The 20,229-nt window shown below is 46.0% G+C and overlaps 1 protein-coding gene across 1 annotated transcript in view; it reads right to left on the bottom strand.

Moving 5' to 3' along the window:
* The window catches only part of LOC125432742 (vomeronasal type-2 receptor 26-like), an 11,954-nt gene extending 396 nt beyond the window's left edge, over positions 1-11,558 (bottom strand). The window contains exons 1-2 of the mRNA XM_048496625.1: positions 11,347-11,558; positions 2,370-2,661 (exon numbers count right to left, since the gene is read on the bottom strand). Coding sequence (XP_048352582.1) covers positions 2,370-2,661; positions 11,347-11,558 — 504 coding nt within the window. The remainder of the gene's footprint in view (positions 1-2,369; positions 2,662-11,346) is intronic.
* Positions 11,559-20,229: the final 8,671 nt, after the last annotated feature.

Here is a 20,229-nt window from a genome sequence, read left to right as displayed (position 1 = left end):
CATTCATTCATTCATTCATTCATTCATTCATTCATTCATTCATTCATTCATTCATATACCGCCCTCCCCCAAAGGTTCAGGGCGGTGTCCATCAGTGATAAAACAATTTAAAACGTATCATGATACATAAATTCCATAAAATAATACATAAAATACTAAAACTACAGATGGCTTCAACCCCTCCCTCCCCCCTTTATGTACCCACAGGAGGCCAGATGTTCTTTATGGCAGAGTTGAAATCATCCCGGCTGGCCAAACGCCTGGTGGAACAGGTCCGTTTTGCAGGCCCTGTGGAAACTTTGTAAGTCCTGCAGGGCCCTGATCTCACCTGGAAGCCTGTTCCACCAGGTAGGGGCCAGAGCAGTAAAAGCCCTGGCCCTTGTGGAGGCCAGCCGGATCGCCTTGGGGCCAGGGATCACCAGTAGGTCCGCCTCCGATGAGCGGAGGGGCCTAGAAGGGCGATATAGGGAGAGACGGTCCCTCAGATAAGCAGGGCCAAGGCCGCGAATGGCTTTATTTCCCTGCCTTCCACCATGCCATCCAAGGTCAGGGAGAATCCGCCTGCCAGTGTCCTGCCATTCCAGGGGTGCCCATCCTTTACAAAAAACTGCATGTTGCACCTGCAAAGCTACACAGGTGCAGCCAATCGTATTGTGGGAGGATGGGCATGGCTGTGGGGGTTTATTGCTGCATAAATTACAACAACGCTAGCGGCAGTGAAAGACCTTAACAGAGAAAAATATATTACACAGGAGCAGCAGTGGGGTAGGTGATTAAGAGCTCGTGTATCTAATCTGGAGGAACCGGGTTTGATTCCCAGCTCTGCCGCCTGAGCTGTGGAGGCTTCTCTGGGGAATTCAGATTAGCCTGTGCACTCCCACACACGCCAGCTGGGTGACCTTGGGCTAGTCCAGGGGTAGGGAACCTGCGGCTCTCCAGATGCTCAGGAACTACAATTCCCATCAGCCTCTGTCAGCATGGCCAATTGGCCATGCTAGTAGGGGCTGATGGGAATTGTAGTTCCTGAACATCTGGAGAGCCGCAGGTTCCCTACCCCTGGGCTAGTCACAGCTTCTCGGAGCTCTCTCAGCCCCACCTACCTCACAGGGTGTTTGTTGTGAGGGGGGGAGGGCAAGGAGATTGTAAGCCCCTTTGAGTCTCCTGCAGGAGAGAAAGGGGGGATATAAATCCAAACTCCTCCTCCTCCTCCTCCAATAATTAAGCACCTATTTTCAACTGTAGGGATATGCATCGTGTTAGGGTTCAGAGGATTGTATGTTATTCTTCTTTACTTTAACTCAGTCCTTTGTGGTTGCAATTCCTATGTGTGATTTTATTTCTTTGTTTAAAATTCTTTATGTTTTGCATGTGACAGCAGAGGATGATCTCTGCGGTAGCAGAAGGAGACCATCTTTGAGTCCACAGTGGCAGGCACCCTTGCTTTTCACTTGGAAGGTCTCCGGTTCAGACCAGGAAAGGGATTTGGGCGTCTTAGTTGATAGTTCCATGGGAATGTCAACTCAATGCCTGGCAGCTGTGAAAAAGGCAAACTCTGTGCTGGGGATCATTAGGAAAGGAGTTGATAATAAAACTGCAAGGATTGTCATGCCCTTCTATAAAGCTGTGGTGTGACCGCACTTGGAGTCCTGTGTCCAGTTCTGGTCGTCGCATCTCAAAAAGGATATTGAAGAGATAGAAAAAGTGCAGAGAAGGGCAACGAAGATGAATGAGGGATAGGAGCACCTTCCTTATGAGGAGAGGCTGCAGCGTTTGGGACTCTTTAGTTTGGAGAGGAGGCGTCTGAGGGGGGATATGATTGAAGCCTATAAAATTATGCATGGGGTAGAAAACATCGACAGAGAGAAATTTTTCTCTCTTTCTCACAATACTAGAACCAGGGAGGCAAACATTGAAAATGCTGGGGGGAAGAATTAGGACTAATAAAAGGAAACACTTCTTCACGCAACGTGTTATTGGTGTTTGGAATATGCTGCCACAGGAGGTGGTGATGGCCGCTCACCTGGATAGCTTTAAAAGGGGCTTGGGCAGATTTATGGAGGAGAAGTCAATTTATGGCTACCAATCTTGATCCTCTTTGATCTGAGATTGCAAATGCCTGAGCAGACCAGGTGCTCGGGAGCAGCAGCAGCAGCAGCAGCAGCAGCAGAAGGCCATTGCTTTCACCTCCTGCATGTGAGCTCCCAAAGGCACCTGGTGGGCCACTGCGAGCAGCAGAGAGCTGGACTAGATGGACTCTGGTCTGATCCAGCTGGCTTGTTCTTATGTTCTTATGTTCAGTCCCTGATATCTGCAGTTAGGACCTCTCCAAATTACGTACACCTCTTCCCAGGAAAAAAAAACCCTCTTACCTGTGGGATCTTGAAGATGCCCAAGATGGAGGCCATTTGCAGTGAGATTCTGGAGTAGAGGCTTCCAATGACTGACACCAGTTTCTCTTCTCTGCTGCATCTGTAGTTGGGGACCATTTGATTGCCGGTGGAGAGAAAGGATAGGCCAGCCTGGTAGGTCATTCTTGCAAAGTAGGTGTCCTGATAGATGCGGAAGCCCAGCGTGATGTTGGGGAGGAGGAGCGGATCCTTGTTGATCTCGTTGATGGCAAATACGAGGGCCAGGATGTGCTGATAGTTTTTGACAACTGGGCTGCAATCAGAGGCGTGTGGTAAGGGGGAATGGTAGAAGAAGGGAAGCCAAGGAAAACTATCTTCCCCCACCTTCATTGCACAGCCAAGAAGTCCCTCTGACCTAAAGGCTACTATTTAATTCATTTTATTCCATGTCTTGTCGAAGGCTTTCACGGCCGGAATCACTGGGGCGATATGTGGTTTCCGGGCTGTATGGCCGTGTTCTAGCAGCATTCTCTCCTGACGTTTTGCCTGCATCTGTGGCTGGCATCTTCAGAGGATCTGATGGTAGGAATGGAAAGCAAGTGGAGTATATATACTGTGAGGTCAAAAGGTGAGGCCATCTGAATAGAGTAGCCTGGCATGTGAGTCACAGAGAAGTCTGAAGCATGGGAGTAACAATGAAGATAGCAAGGTCAATAGGTGAATGCATCTGAATAGAAGTATCCTGGTCTTTGTTTCCTTTGAGTGCTATTGACCAGGATACTTCTATTCAGATGCATTCACCTATTGACCTTGCTATCTTCATTGTTACTCCCATGCTTCAGACTTCTCTGTGACTCACATGCCAGGCTACTCTATTCAGATGGCCTCACCTTTTGACCTCACAGTATATATACTCCACTTGCTTTCCATTCCTACCATCAGATCCTCTGAAGATGCCAGCCACAGATGCAGGCGAAACGTCAGGAGAGAATGCTGCTAGAACACGGCCATACAGCCTGGAAACCACACAGCATCCCAGTGATTCCGGCCGTGAAAACCTTCGACAATACATTGAACATCTCTACAGGGAGAAATTGTTCCAAGACACACGGAAATTGGAAAAACTACGGCTCAGGAAAGCACACCTACTGTGTTCTCTAACCTTTCTTCTACGCTGCAGAGACACAGGTACTATCCCATCATTTCTTACAGCCAAAAGGACTTTCAAAACTCCACAGGCTCACCATATCTATAACCGCCTAGAACATATGCTTTTATGTGAGAGAATCCACACGACCCGCAAAGAACTTGCAAACTGCAAATTTTGTTAATTCATGCCCATATTCCTCCTTGTACTTCTCCATTTTATTATAACAATTGTTGGCACAAAATGGAATTCTACGATTTGGATTTGGAGGTTAATTATTCCAATGCAAAGATTATTTTACTGGATTATTTTAATGCTTGGATTGGTAATGCCAGAGAATGGATTGATGATAGTAGCCAGGAGACCAGGGAAGGCACTGCCTGTTAAGTCTACTAAATAAATGTCTGGGAAGGTTTTCTGTCAGTTGATTAGGAATTTAGTTTTAGTACTACTGAATTATAATGCTGATTGTGTCATATTTGGTGAATTTGCCTATTTCACATGTAGGAGAGCAAGTGTTACTGATTACATTTTAATTACTTTTAACCTCTCAGATGATATTCAATATTTTTCTGTAGGTTCTCGCCCAGAAAAGATCACAAGCCATTTATGCTCTACTGAATTAAATTTGATTTTAAAAAATTAAAAAGGACAAATTAGTGAAAACTTTAGTATTGCCCCCTACTGAAATTACTGTTGATAGTCGACTGAAATGGTGTAGTGAGCCTTAAATATAAAGTGCAGTGAGCCTTAAATAGTGAGTCATTCTTGAAACTTAGGAATAAAATAATGCCCCAAATGCTGATGTTGCTTTGGCCCTGTAAGATGTTTTGATTAAATTTTGAGACCATTTTAAAAAATTAAGACAACTAAGATAGCTCAAAATAAGAAGAGGGTAAATAATTCTTAGTATGATAAGGAATGTCTGCATAGGAAAAGAAAACAGATATATTCTTAGAAGATATAAACATACTCCAAATAAATATCTCCCCAAAGCCTTCTTTGAGCTTAGTAATAGATATAAACAACTGCTTAAAGAAGTGAAACTTGCCTCATATAAAAAGTCATGGCAAGAACTTAGCTCAAAAGCATATGACAAAATTGTGGAAAATGTTCACCGATCTCGAGGGGAGAATTAGCTATGAATTAGATTCTTGCACCCCAAAGGATACCCCAGAGAAACCTTTTTATAAGTTGTTTAATGATATAAAGTGAATTTAAGAGTCCGCAGAAATTTCTGTGGGGAAACGTGTGGCCCCTGTATCTGTTTGGTCACCTTTTACTCCTAATGAAAACATATCCCTGATAGATGTGCTTAAAAGTAATAAGGCCCATGTAGAAAGCCTTGTTCCCTCTGATATCCTAGGTCAGTGATGGCGAACCTTTTTGAGACCAAGTGCTCAAATTGCAACACAAACCCCACTTATTTATCGCGAAGTGCCAACCCAGCAATTTAACCTGAATGCTGAGGTTTTAGTTTAGAAAAAACCGGTTGGCTCCCTCTTCCTCCGCCCCACCCGCTCGAGCAGGGGCCAGCCTGCTCTAGCCTCCAGGAAGTCCCACGTACACTGCTCTGTGCTTCTCTAACATCTCTGCCTCCTCTGCACCCTCCCCCTAGGGCAGCAGCCACCTGGAACACAGGTACCAGGCCCGCCAGCTGAGTCCTCCCTGCTCACCGCGGTGCGCGCACGTCATGCTCAGTGGCCCAGGCCAACCTAGGTGTGTGTATGGGGGTGATTTCCCACCCCCCACATGACGAACTCTGTGTGCGCATGCCCACAGAGAGGGCTCCGAGTGCCACCTCTGGCACCCGTGCCATAGGTTCGCCATCACTGTCCTAGGTTCTAGTGCTTGCTCATTTATTTACACATATTGATAGAACTGGTACAATTCCCAAAGAACAGACAACATGTACTATTGTATCGATATACAAGAAACAGGTAAGAAAATAAGCATATAATCATGGACCTTTTCTCTCCTTGATGTCATAGGAAAATTATATACCAGACACCCCTATGTCAAATTGGTTGAAAACTGCTTTCTGGCATTAGAGCAGATGGGATTTAGGCAGAGTTGCTTTCCATTACAGTTTTTTTAAAATAAATAAGTACGTGCACAAACAAAATAAGTACGTGCACAAAAGATTGTCATGCCCTTATATAAAGCCGTGGTGCGGCCGCACTTGGAGTACTGTGTTCAGTTCTGGTCGCCACATCTCAAAAAGGATATTGAGGAGTTAGAAAAAGTGCAGAGAAGGGCAACGAGGATGATTGAGGGACTGGAGCACCTTCCCTATGAGGAGAGGCTGCAGCGTTTGGGACTCTTTAGTTTGGAGAGGACGCATCTGAGGGGGGATATGATTGAAGTCTATAAAATTATGCATGGGGTACAAAATGTTGGCAGAGAGAAATTTCTCTCTCTTTCTCACAATACTAGAACCAGGGGGCATACACTGAAAATGCTGGGGGGAAGAATTAGGACAAATAAAAGGAAACACTTCTTCATGCAACGTGTGATTGGTGTTTGGAATATGCTGCCACAGGAGGTGGTGATGGCCACTCACCTGGATAGCTTTAAAAGGGGCTTGGACAGATTTATGGAGGAGAAGTAGATTTATGGCTACCAATCTTGATCCTCTTTGATCTGAGATTGCAAATGCCTTAACAGTACAGGTGATCGGGAGCAACAGCCGCAGAAGGCCATTGCTTTCACATCCTGCATGTGAGCTCCCAAAGGCACCTGGTGGGCCACTGCGAGTAGCAGAGAGCTGGACTAGATGGACTCTGGTCTGATCCAGTTGGCTTGTTCTTATGTTCTTATGTTGTTATGTTCTTAACAATCTAGACAATTATATGTTGCCTTTCTAGATCTTAAAACAGTATTTCATTCAGTTTCAAGGCAGCATCTCTGGATGAAACTGTGGAAGCTCGATATGGATAGTAGGTTATCAGAACAAATAAAAGACCTCTGTTCCAACACTTCATTAGAAGTTAGATGAGGCCTGCATGGACAGCTATCTGATGTAGTTAAAACCTCTGAAGGTGTGCACCATCATTTGTTAGGAGGGCCAGATATGACATAAATGTCGCGTGATTGAGCAATGTGTACCGTAAAACATAATGGTAAACTTTATAAAAGACACGGGCAAAGCCAATTAGTAATATTAGCTAATACGTAAAATACAAAAATGCTTAAAACAACAACACTCTCACAATATTTTCTTTTATTTAACAGTCCTTGGTAATTGATGGTGAAAAAATTCGGCCCCGGTTCGGGATCAGGCCCAGTTCGGATGGCTGAGCTTGGATCGCCCCATCTCCGAGCCTGCCATGCTCGGGTATCTCCGAACTCACGGTAACATCTGAGATTCTCGGATGTGTTTTTTTGGTGTTTTTTGCGTTTTGGCCTGCAGGGGGCGCATTTTTAGAGGTATTGGCACCAAAATTTCAGGAGGCTGATGTCAATGGAGAATTTCTGAGGGTGCCTGTCAGGGGTGCAATTGTTAAGCTAGTGACACCAAAATTTCAGGGTACCTTCAGGAGACCCTACTGATGACACCTCCCAAGTTTGGTGAAGTTTGGTTCAGGTGGGCCATGGACCCCCAAAGGGGGTGCCCCATCCCCCATTATTTCCCATGGGAGCTAAGGAGATGAGGGCTACCCCTTTGAGGGTCCATAACTTTGGCTGCCCTCAACCAAACTGCACCAAACTTGGGGGGCATCATTAGGACAGTCTCCAGATGATACCCTGAAATTTTGGTATCACTAGCTTGAAAAAATTGTTTTGTGTTTTCCATCCCCCCTCCTCAATAAGAGTACTGATGCAAGGCTCTTGTTGAGAAGGGGGGATGGAAAACACAAAACAGTTTTTAAAAAGCTAGTGAAACCAAAATGTCGGGGTATCTTCTGAAGACCCTAATTATGACACCCCCCAAGTGTGGTGAAGTTTGGTTCAGGGGGGCCACAGTTATGGACCCTCTAAGGGACAGCCCCTATCTTCTATTAGCTCCCATTGGAAACAATGGGTGGTTGGGCACCCTCTTTGGGAGTCCATAACTTTGCTCCCCCTGAACCAAACTTCACCAAACTTGGGGAGTGTCATCAGGACGGTCTCCTAAAGATACCCTGGAATACTGGTGTCACTAGCTTTAAAAAATTGTTTCACTGCTCCTGCACATGGAGGTTTCACAAAAAATGTTTTAAGCTAGTCACACCAAACTTTCAGGGTATCTTCAGGACACCTTCCCGATCATATCCTTCAAGTTTGGTGCAGTTTGGTTGAAGGGGGGCAAAGTTAGGATTAGGATCCATGCTTTTAAAACAGGTTTTGGGCCACTGTGGGACCATGAAGCGTGGTGTGTGTGATTGTTTTGTGCAGACATGTGTCTAAGACTTGTGCCATGATGTGGTGGTGATTTTGGGGTGACCAAGTGAAGAAATCATTAGGATCCACAGGTGCAGGCCAAACTACAGTAGCAGGACCTACCAGACCATGGCCACCCAGCCCAGAAAACACACACAACACTTGCAGCAGTTGGTTACTCCTACTGTTGGTTGCTCCTACTGTTGGTTGCTCCTACTGTTTGGCCTGCACCTGTGGCTGGCATCTTCAGAGGTGCTTGAAGGTTAGATGGCCTAAGCCGGCAACAGTAAGAGGCTTGTGCGGCCAAGCAGCCTACTGCTGCAAGTCTTGTGTGTGTTTTCTGGGCTGTGTGGCCGTGGTCTGGTAGGTCTGGTGTTTTTAATTCCTCCCTCCCGCCAAGGTATGTATCGTCTTGCTGGCTGGCTGGGATCAGCCGCGGGAAGTTTTACTTCCCCCCCTCACTGGTTTTCCTGTCTTTTGGGGTTGGGGTGGGAGTGGGGCACCGCTGGCAGGTGGGTGGGTGGGTGGGTGGTTCCCCCCGCCGAGCCTTGCTGGCTGGGAGGTTTTTTCCTTTTTTGGAGGGAAATCCCATGCTGCCCTTGCATGCACGTGGAGTTTTGTTTGTTTTTTTAACTCAGCCGACGCTGCTGTTCAGGCGAGCTGCTGTTCGGAGCCCCATGGGCTCGGAGCAGCTGAGTTTCGGGTGTCCTGAGCTTGGACCAGCAGCGTCCGAGTCCATCCGGATCCCACGCAGCTCGGCCTGATCTGCAGGATCGGCAGAGCCGAACCACCAACCCTAAAATACCTCCTGATTTGGACTACTGCTTCAAAATCTGGAGTCAAAGTCTGTACTGTAGCAATTTTGAGTATGCTGTTCAGGCTTATCTCTAAAAGCTGAGAACATATTTTTTGGTTTATTAACATTCATTATAGAGAAGAGCTGTTCACACACATACGTTCACCAAACGTGGACAACATTTTAGCAGCAAAAGCCTTAAGTTGTGAATAATTTGGACTTCAAAACTGGTAATATCTGCTAATGTCAACTTCAGAAAATTTGTCATTGAGAATGGCATCACATTACAGATCAATGATTTCCATCTGGAGCTCCCCTGGAACCTCAGGATTGCATGAAAATGGAAACCTTTCTTGGGGATCATTCACCAGAACCTCTCTGTGGATATATGACCATTAAACAGAGTTTTCCTGGTGAGAAAGTGTGCCAAATTATTTTCTTGCTTCAGAGGGACAAATGCTGCCATAAAAACTCTTGTCACAGCTTTGATCCAACCCTGTATCTCTTTGTTGAGATCATTCAAGTGTTGCGCAATCTCCACTACATAAGAACATAAGAACAAGCCAGCTGGATCAGACCAGAGTCCATCTAGTCCAGCTCTCTGCTACTCGCAGTGGCCCACCAGGTGCCTTTGGGAGCTCACAGGCGGTGGCTTATGTATAAGAACATAGAACAATAGCTGGATCAGACCAGAGTCCATCTGGTCAGCTCTCTGCTACTCGCAGTGGCCCACCAGGTGCCTTTGGGAGCTCACAGGCAGGAGGTGAAAGCAATGGCCTTCTGCTGCTGCTGCTGCTGCTCCCGAGCACCTGGTCTGCTAAGGCATTTGCAATCTCAGTTCAAGGAGGATCAAGATTGGTAGCCAGAGATCGACTTCTCCTCCATAAATCTGTCCAAGCCCCTTTTAAAGCTATCCAGGTGAGTGGCCATCACCACCTCCTGGGGCAGCATATTCCAAACACCAATCACACGTTGCGTGAAGAAGTGTTTCCTTTTATTAGTCCTAATTCTTCCCCCCAGCATTTTCAATGGATGCCCCCTGGTTCTAGTATTGTGAGAAAGAGAGAAAAATTTCTCTGTCAACATTTTCTACCCCATGAATAATTTTCTAGACTTCAATCATATCCCCCCTCAGCCGTCTCCTCTCCAAACTAAAGAGTCTCAAACGCTGCAGCCTCTCCTCATAAGGAAGGTGCTCCAGTCCCTCAATCATCCTCGTTGCCCTTCTCTGCACTTTTTCTATCTCTTCGATATCCTTTTTGAGATGTGGCGACCAGAACTGAACACAGGACTCCAAGTGCGGTCGCACCACTGCTTTATAGAAGGGCATGACAATCTTTGCAGTTTTATTATCAATTCCTTTCCTTATTATCCCCTTATTATACAAAAGCAAGATCTCCAGCATAAAAGCAAGATTTTATTCAGGGATATTGATTGCATGTGTATTAATTTGCAAAAAGTGGTAGCTTGTTGCTACATTCATCAGATCCTTGATGGGCCACATCAAAGTTCTATTTAGCCCAGCATCCTTATCCTTAGAGAGCAAGAAAATGACCCTCTCCTGCCATTTTCCCCTAGCAGATGATATCTATTGGTAGACTGCCATCTGATCATGGAGGTTCCAATTAGTTACCATATGTAATGGCAGTTGATAACCCATTCCTGCATGCATTCAACCAGTTATCTTTCAAATATGTCTAAAGCCCATCATGGGGGGAAAGGTGGCCCAGTATGGACTGATCTAATCAGATCTCAGAAACTAGGCAGGACTGGGTATTTCGATGGGAGACCATCAAGGAAGACTCTACAGAGAAAGGCAATGGGAAACCACCTCTGCTTCTCCCACCTCTGCCTTGAAAGATCTTGCTGGAGTTGCTGATGGTGCTTCACACAAACACACACACACAAACTGGCCATCACTATCCATAAGAAAGTTGGATGGAGAATTCAGCGTCATAATGTGAAATCTGGCATTTCCCATATGGCTAATATGGAGGCCAGAAAACTGGGCAGCTGCGTCTCCCTTAAACCTGATAGCCTGCAGTACTAGATTTTCAAATCTGAAGCGTTTGGGACTCTTTAGTTTGGAGAGGAGACATCTGAGGGGGATATGATTGAAGTCTATAAAATGATGCCTGGGGTAGAAAATGTCGACAGAGAGAAATTTTTCTCTCTTTCTCTAATACTAGTTTCGGAACGCATTCATTGAAAATATGAGGAAAAGAAGTCAGAAGGACTCGCAAAAGGAAACACTTCTTCACGCAATGTGTGATTGGTGTTTGGAATATGCTGCCACAGGAGGTGGTGATGGCCACTCACCTGGATAACTTTAAATGAGGCTTGGACAGATTTATGGAAGAGGAGAAGTCGATTTATGTTACCTGTGATCCTCCTTGATCTGAGATTGCAAAATACCTTAACAGACTAAGTGATCGGGAGCAACGGCTCCTGAAGGCCGTGGCACCACCTCCTGCCTGTAAGCTCCCAAAGGCACCTGGTGAACCTCTGCGAGTAACAGAGATAACTGAACTAGATGAACTCAGGTCTGATTCAACTGACTATTCTTATATTCTGCCCTGACTAATAGATTCACCCTTCTAGTTAACTCAGATCAATCATTACGGAATTGCCACTGGATTTTGCTCCCCGGGTTGAAAAGTAAAACAACCCAGACCCCGTCTGGCAAAACTTACCGTGCAACAAAGACATTTCTGGGAGGTTTTGCAAAGGTCGTTTCTGTGACTGAAGACTTGAGATGGGGCAAGATCCCCCCAACAGTGAGGTCTGCTGGCTTGTAATAGGCCTCCTGCAGCTGGAAGGGTCTGGGCAAGAGGCACTTCGATCTCAGTGACTCATGCCTGACCTGCGGCAGGAGCCAGAAGAGCAGCACCCAAATCAGCGCCATGGCGAAGAAATCTTCCAAAGGCCCTTCGCAGAACCTCTATTTTAACCTGCTGGAGCTGGAGCTTTAGATGGCCGGCCGAGGAAGCCAAGCGTCCAACATGCTCATTGCCCACTGAACCCTACTTAGTTGGGAGGGGGTTTGGCATACTTATGACATACTTGATATAAACATGTTTTGTCCTGGTCTGGATTTTCTCTCTCGTGGACTGCTGCGTGAAAGGGAAACCTCGAGAGCTCAGTAAAAATTATTGTAATTTTGATAATTCTAGGGGAGAGAAGTAATCCTCTTTCAACGCCATTGGGGTCTCTTGATAGACTGAAGGCCTTTCTTTCTCCCGGGACAAATTCTACGCCTCGGAGTAATGTAAACCCTATGAGAGAATGCAAGCAGCCACAGTTACTTAATGGGTCTCAAAGCCCTTCCTGTTGCAAAGTATTTTGCTTCCTTTGAAACTTTACTTCTGTGCGTTTCCATTCTGAGCTCTGTTACAAAGATTGCTCTCTGTCAGAAAGCGGCCAACAGAAATGTTAACAAACTTCTCTTGTTCACTCTATTACTCCACTCGACAGAAGGGTTACCTTAAGAACATAAGAACATAAGAACAAGCCAGCTGGATCAGACCAAAGTCCATCTAGTCCAGCTCTCTGCTACTCGCAGTGGCCCACCAGGTGCCTTTGGGAGCTCACGTGCAGGAGGTGAAAGCAATGGCCTTCTGCGGCTGTTGCTCCCGATCACCTGGTCTGTTAAGGCATTTGCAATCTCAGATCAAAGAGGATCAAGATTGGTAGCCATAAATCAACTTCTCCTCCATAAATCTGTCCAAGCCCCTTTTAAAGCTATCCAGGTGAGTGGCCATCACCACCTCCTGTGGCAGCATATTCCAAACACCAATCACACGTTGCGTGAAGAAGTGTTTCCTTTTATTAGTCCTAATTCTTCCCCCCAGCATTTTCAATGAATGCCCCCTGGTTCTAGTATTGTGAGAAAGAGAGAAAAAATTTCTCTCTGTCAACATTTTCTACCCCATGCATAGTTTTGTAGACTTCAATCATATCCCCCCTCAGCCGCCTTCTCTCCAAACTAAAGAGTCCCAAACGCTGCAGCCTCTCCTCATAGGGAAGGTGCTCCAGTCCCTCAATCATCCTTGTTGCCCTTCTCTGCACTTTTTCTATCTCTTCAATATCCTTTATGAGATGCGGCGACCAGAACTGGACACAGTACTCCAAGTGCGGTCGCACCACTGCTTTATATAAGGGCATGACAATCTTTGCAGTTTTATTATCAATTCCTTTTCTAATGATCCCCAGCATAGAGTTTGCCTTTTTCACAGCTGCCATGCATTGAGTTGACATTCCCATGGAACTATCAACTAAGACGCCTAAATCCCTTTCCTGGTCTGTGACTGATAGCACTGACCCCTGTAGCGTGTATGTGAAGTTTGGATTTTTTGCCCCTATGTGCATCACTTTACATTTTGCTACATTGAACTGCATTTGCCATTTATGAGCCCACTCACCTAATTTATCAAGGTCCGCTTGGAGCTCTTCGCAATCCTTTGTGGTTCTCACCACCCTACATAATTTGGTATCATCTGCAAACTTGGCCACCATGCTACCCACCCCTACTTCCAGGTCATTTATGAATAGGTTAAAGAGCACTGGTCCCAAAACGGATCCTTGGGGGACACCACTCCCTACATCTCTCCATTGTGAGAACTTCCCATTCACACCCACTCTTTGTTTCCTGTTTCTCAACCAGTTTTTAATCCATAGGAGGACTTCCCCTCTTATTCCTTCATTGCTGAGTTTTCTCAACAGTCTCTGGTGAGGAACTTTGTCAAAAGCCTTTTGGAAATCCAAGTAGACAATGTCCACCGGTTCACCCCTGTCCACATGCCTGTTTACACCCTCAAAGAACTCTAGTAAGTTTGTAAGACAGGATTTGCCTCTGCAAAAGCCATGCTGACTCTTTCTCAGCAGGTCTTGCTTTTCTACATGTTTTATAATTTTATCTTTAATGATAGATTCTACTAATTTACCAGGAACAGATGTCAAACTGACTGGCCTGTAATTTCCCAGGTCCCCCCTAGATCCTTTCTTAAAGATTGGTGTGACATTGGCCATCTTCCAGTCTTCAGGGATGGAGCCTGATTTCAGGGATAAGTTGCATATTAAAGTGAGAAGATCAGCAATTTCATGCTTGAGCTCTTTAAGAACTCTTGGGTGAATGCAATCTGGGCCAGGGGATTTGGTAACATTTAGTTTATCAATGGCTGCCAGAACTTCTTCCTTGTCTACCACTATCTTCGCTAGTTCCTCGGATTCGCCTCCTAAGAAGCTTGGTTCAGGTGCAGGAATGTTCCTCACCTCCTCTTGGGTGAAGACAGATGCAAAGAATTCATTCAGCTTCTCTGCAATCTCCCTGCCATCTTTTAGCACACCCTTTGTTCCTTTGTCATCTAATGGGCCTACCGCTTCTCTTGCTGGCTTCCTGCTTTTGATGTACTTGAAGAACTGTTTGTTGCTGGTCTTGATGTTCATAGCCATGCGTTCCTCATAATCCTTTTTTGCCTCCCTTACAGCTAACTTGCTTCTCTTTTGCCACCATTTGTGTTCCCTCTCATATTCTTCATCAGCCAAACTGGACTTCCATTTTCTAAAAGACATTTTCTTTTTTCTGATAATTTCCTCAACCTCTCTTGTTAACCATGGTGGCTTTCTTTTGGACTGGGTGCTGCCTTTTCTAACCTGTGGAACACATTCCAGCTGAGCTTTTATTACTGTGTTTTTAAATAACCTCCAAGCATCCTGGACAGTTTTGACTCTCTTGATTTTCCCTTTCAGCTTCCTGCGCACTATCCCCCTCATCTTTGAGAAATTTCCCTTTCTGAAGGCGAATGTAACTACATTAGTAGTTGCCACTTGTTCGCATGCTGAGATACTGAATCTGACAGCATTGTGGTCGCTGTTCCCTATCGGCTCAACAACACTGACTTCCTGCACCAGGTCCTGGGTACCTTATTTCTCTCATGCTGCTGCTGCTGCTGCTGCTGCTAATAAGAACATAAGAACATAAGAACTAGCCTGCTGGATCAGACCAGAGTCCATCTAGTCCAGCACTCTGCTACTTGCAGTGGCCCACCAGCTGCCTTTGGGAGCTCACAGGCAGGAGATGAAAGCAATGGCCTTCTGCTGCTGCAGCTCTTGAGCACCTGGTCTGCTAAGGCATTTGCAATCTCAGATCAAGGAGGATCAAGATTGGTAGCCATAAATCGACTTCTCCTCCATAAATCTGTCCAAGCCCCTTTTAAAGCTATCCAGGTGAGTGGCCATCACCACCTCCTGTGGCAGCATATTCCAAACACCAATCACACGTTGCGTGAAGAAGTGTTTCCTTTTATTAGTCCTAATTCTTCCCCCCAGCATTTTCAATGAATGCCCCCTGGTTCTAGTATTGTGAGAAAGAGAGAAAAAATTCTCTCTGTCAACATTTTCTACAATAATTTTCAGGGTGGGGCACCAAATGTTCCGCAGGGCTGCTAGTGAGTCTCCTGAAAGAAACTAGCAAACTTTTTTAAAGTGAGCATGGGAGGGGCAAATGCTGATGGCTCCCAATTGAAGGTGAAGCTGATGTCCCCAGAATGAGTTTTTGGCCATCCAAACTTCAGCAAAGTTGACTGGTTCTTTGTAGGAGACTCATTAGCATCCCTATGGGAAATTTGGTGCCCCTTCCCAGAGCAAAACCCCCACCAGAGCCCCTAATAAAATCTCCATTACAGAGCAGGCTGGGCATAGCAGCAAGCCCCAGTGAGGTCTATGGTGGGGAAAAACAATTATTTTTTCCCACCATAGAACTTGCTGACAGAGCCTGGCAGATTCTCTGCTCTGAAGTGGCTCTATTGCAGCCAATGGGGAATTTCTGGGGTGTTTGTGGGGAGCACATTTTTTAAGGTAGAGCCACCAAACTTTCAGGGTATCTTCAGGAGACTCTTGATGATAACACCCTTTTGGGGGTCCATAATGTGGATCCCCTACACCAGTGATGGCGAACCTATGGCACGGGTGCCAGAGGTGGCACTCAGAGCCCTTTCTGTGGGCACGCACAAACAGAGTTCATCTTGTGGGGGGAGAATTCCCCCCCACACACACACACACATCTAGGCTGGCCTGGATCGCTGGAGTCGATTATTAGCATGAAACCTAAGACCTAGTTTTGGGGAAGCAGTATAGGTAACCCTGTTAAGCGCTGTTAAACCCCGCTGATTTTCATGCAAAGAACTAAAGTGCAATCCTTTACCTGGGAGTAAGCTCGGTTTCTGGCAATGTGGCTTGCTTCTGAGTAAACCCTCCTAGGGTTGCGATTCACCCGTTCGAAGAATTGCATGGTTTCTTCAAAGCAAAGCCACCTTCTACCACCAAGCTTATTCCCGAGTAACGCATGCCTCAGAGCCAACCGTTTTTTCTAATCTAAAACCTCAGTGTTCAGGTTCAATTGCCGTGTTGGCACTTTGCGATAAATAAGTGGGTTTGGGGTTGCAGTTTGGGCACTCGGTCTCAAAAAGGTGAGCCGTCACTGCCCTACATCAAACCTCACCAAACCTGGGTGGCATCATCAGGAGAGTCTCCTGAAGATACGCCGAAATAGTGGTGCCGCTAGCTTAATAATACGCCCCCTACAGACTAAAAACAGAAAAAAGCCTAAAAATGCAAAAAAAATCAAACGAACCTCAAGGGTACCCTGAGATATGAAGAGCGAGGTCGAGGGTACTGCGACTTTGAAAAGGTCAGGAAACACTGGTCTATATCAGTAAGGAGCAGCAGCGACGTAGGAGGTTAAGAGCTCGTGTATCTAATCTGGAGGAACCGAGTTTGATTCCCCGCTCTGCCGCCTGAGCTGTGGAGGCTTCTCTGGGGAATTCAGATTAGCTTGTACACTCCCACACACGCCAGCTGGGTGACCTTGGGTTAGTCACAGCTTCTCGGAGCTCTCTCAGCCCTTTCTGCCAGCTCGTGTGGGCCCACGGAGCCTCTCTGGCAGTGGTTAGGAGGTTAAGAGCTCGTGTGTCTAATCTGGAGGAACCGGGTTTGATTCCCAGCTCTGCTGCCTGAGCTGTGGAGGCTTATCTGGGGAATTCAGATTAGCCTGTGCACTCCCACACACGCCAGCTGGGTGACCTTGGGCTAGTCACAGCTTCTCGGAGCTCTCTCAGCCCCACCTACCTCACAGGGTGTTTGTTGTGAGGGGGGGAGGGCAAGGAGATTGTAAGCCCCTTTGAGTCTCCTGCAGGAGAGAAAGGGGGGATATAAATCCAAACTCTTTTAAGTTGCAATTTGCCCATTCTCACCATAATGTTTGAATCAATGGGCTGAGCTGTTTTTTTTGTAGCCTTGATGCCTCCGGGCAATCCTCTCGGGGTCTGGCCGTGGCTTTTTCACTCCCTTTATCACGACAGTCACTATTCCTCACTCGAACGGGTCAGAACCCTCTTGTGATTCACTGCTTTCTTTCCAATTTTCAGCTTGCATAAGAATGCGATCACCTCCAACAAGTTGCACTTGGGTTTCCTTTTTTAGTTCAGGGGAATGGCTTTTAAAATGCCCCTCCTTTTTACATAAAAAGCATAAGATGGCCTTCGGAGTGGACCTCCCTACCAGTCTGAACATAAGAACAAGCCAGTTGGATCAGACCAGAGTCCATCTAGTCCAGCTCTCTGCTACTCGCAGTGGCCCACCAGGTGCCTTTGGGAGCTCACAGGCAGGAGGTGAAAGCAATGGCCTTCTGTTGCTCCCGAGCACCTGGACTGTTAAGGCATTTGCAATCTCAGATCAAAGAGGATCAAGATTGGTAGCCATAAATCAACTTCTCCATAAATCTGTCCAAGCCCCTTTTAAAGCTATCCAGGTGAGCGGCCATCACCACCTCCTGTGGCAGCATATTCCAAACACCAATCACGCGTTGCGTGAAGAAGTGTTTCCTTTTATTAGTCCTAATTCTTCCCCCCAGCATTTTCAGTGTATGCCCCCTAGTTCTAGTATTGTGAGAATGAGAGAAAATTTCTCTCTGTCGACATTTTCTACCCCATGCATAATTTTATAGACTTCGATCATATCCCCCCTCAGACGTCTCCTCTCCAAACTAAAGAGTCCCAAACGCTGCAGCCTCTCCTCATAAGGAAGGTGCTCTAGTCCCTCAATCATCCTCGTTGCCCTTCTCTGCACTTTTTCTATCTCTTCGATATCCTTTTTGAGATACGGCGACCAGAACTGGACACAGTACTCTGCTAGGTCTCGAGGGAGTATCTCTTCTCTGGAAAGAAGCTTTAACTCCTTTCTTGCCTCTAGGAGTAGCTTTAAACAGCACTTGCTTCCCTGGAAGGGCTCTCTTACTATTGGCCACCTGGTCTGCAAAAGCAGCTAGTTCGGACAAGTCAAACGTCTCTTTGGCCTGGACTATAGCTGAGATGTCTTCAGGGAGTGTTTGGAAAAAACTGTTCTCTCATAATAAGTTGACAGGCGTCATCAATCCATACTACATCTGCGGCCCTGAGCCACTGCTGCACTGTGCGTTTCAGGCGGGTCATAAAGGCAACATAATTTTCTTTGCTCTTGGGAACAGCTCTCCTCAGTTCTTCCCTCAGCTGGCCTTCTGTTTTTCTCCAAATCTGGCCAACGTCTGTCTCCTAGAGTTTTCATGATTTGCTTCCTCCCCAAGGGTGAGCTCACCCAGGAGTTGGGCTGGTTCCCCAGACGCACACAGCCACAACACATGCACGTAGTTCGTCCCGGGAACTTCATTCTCTCTCGGGGCTGCTTCAAACAAGGCTAAGAAACTTCACCAGACTGGTAGCAAGGGAGCTGCCTTCTCTGCCACGCGGCCAGGGGTGTAGCTAGGACAAATGGAGCCCGGGGCAAAATCTGAGTTTTGCGCCCCCCCCCCCCGCCCATGTAGATGACCACCCTCCCCAACCACAACCAAACAACATTTTTTTGCACCAGGTCATTTCAGTCACCATCACATTGTAGAACATGCCCCAACTCACAAATCTGAACACAGCAATGGTTCATGCCACACAGTGGAAATATTTTTTGACATTTTCAAAATGTTTTATTACTGCTGAGAAAAAATATATAAAAATAAAACAAAAGGGCCCAAAAAGGAACTTCTAAATGGCTTTCATTTGTTTTCCTGTATGACACTAACCCTAACCCTGTGATCCATGGGCAGGGAGGTGTGTTGGGGATGGGCGGGGCGGGGGGGAGGCTGGCAGAGCTTGCAATTTGTGGGATGTGTTTGTATTGCAAGCTGTTCTGGAGGACTCAGATGGTCAAAAAGATGGCAGTACAATATTTTAACAGTACAAATCAATGTATAAATATTATATGTACTTAATCAGAAGCAGATAAACACACTCTGATACTATCACTCAGGATCAGACAAAATCTTGATTTCAATACTAATGTCTTAACACAGTCTACTCTTTTCTTGATGACATTTCTGAACACTGGTTAACCTCAAAGGCCAAAATATGGGGTATAAATACTTCCACAAAAAACAACCCTGGGCAAATACAGCACCTTCACCACAAGGTAAGGGGTGCTGTCTTTCCGAGTGTGTCCATCACCCTTCATATCCCTCTTAAGATCAGCATATGTTAAAGTTAATTGTAGACTTTCCTTCTTTTTATCACTTTTCTAGAGCAGCAGGTCCACAATGATGCTTACTGAACTGATGCAAAATCACCTTCTAAAGGTGTTTTGGAAGTGAGGCTAAGGGCACTATCACACATGAGAATAATGCATTTTCAAGCCACTTTCAATGCACTTTGCAGCTGGATTTTACTGTGCGAAAGAGCAAAATCCACTTGCAAACAATTGTGAAAGTGGATTGAAAATGCATTATTCTGGAAATGCCAAAGTGCCCCAAGAACAGTTCATACACTTCATGAAACCAACAGGATAGGCATTTGGCTAGCCAAAACACAACATATACGCACACAATGGATTGACCAAATTGCCAATTTATCAGCACATCACAAAAAGAGAAAGACTGGAAAACCAACTTTAAAAAATACAGATAAAAACTCTCCTGGAGGCACAGCACTATGAAAAACCACATGGACCCACACAGGAAGCAGCCCTATACCAAGCCAGACCTTTTGGTCTGTTGGGGTCAGCACTGCCCACTCTCACTGGACACAGCTCTGCTGGGTCTCAGTTGGAAAGTCTTCCACATAACCTCCTACTTGATTTTTTAAACTGGAGATGCCAGCAATTGAACTGGGGACTTTCTGAATGCCAACTAGATGCTCTTCCACTGAGTCATGCCCCCAAACTTCTCTCCTTCCCTCCCTTCCATAAAGGCAGAGGACTCCACAGAATCCTGACTTCTGCACACTTCTGATTGGGGGCAGGGGTGTGTGTGGCTTTTCTGAATGTGCAAAACACCTTCCTGAGGGGAAAGTGGAAATATTTTATATTACAACCAATTGGAACAGTGTGTTTCTTTTTTACTTACATTTTCCCCCTTTTCTTTTTAAGGGAAACACGTCTATTTATTTGAACCCTTATTTATGTTGCTTACAAAGCGTAGCCTTGTGTGGAATGGGGGAGAATGAAAGGAGAAATGCTGACCCCCTCTTAACAGCCCAGCTCAATCTTAAACACACTTACTT

The sequence above is a fragment of the Sphaerodactylus townsendi genome, linkage group LG05, assembly GCF_021028975.2.
Source record: "Sphaerodactylus townsendi isolate TG3544 linkage group LG05, MPM_Stown_v2.3, whole genome shotgun sequence".
Taxonomy (NCBI): Eukaryota; Metazoa; Chordata; class Lepidosauria; order Squamata; family Sphaerodactylidae; genus Sphaerodactylus; species Sphaerodactylus townsendi.
Note: the sequence above shows the minus strand (reverse complement) of the source record. Positions and strands in the feature narration are given on the sequence as shown.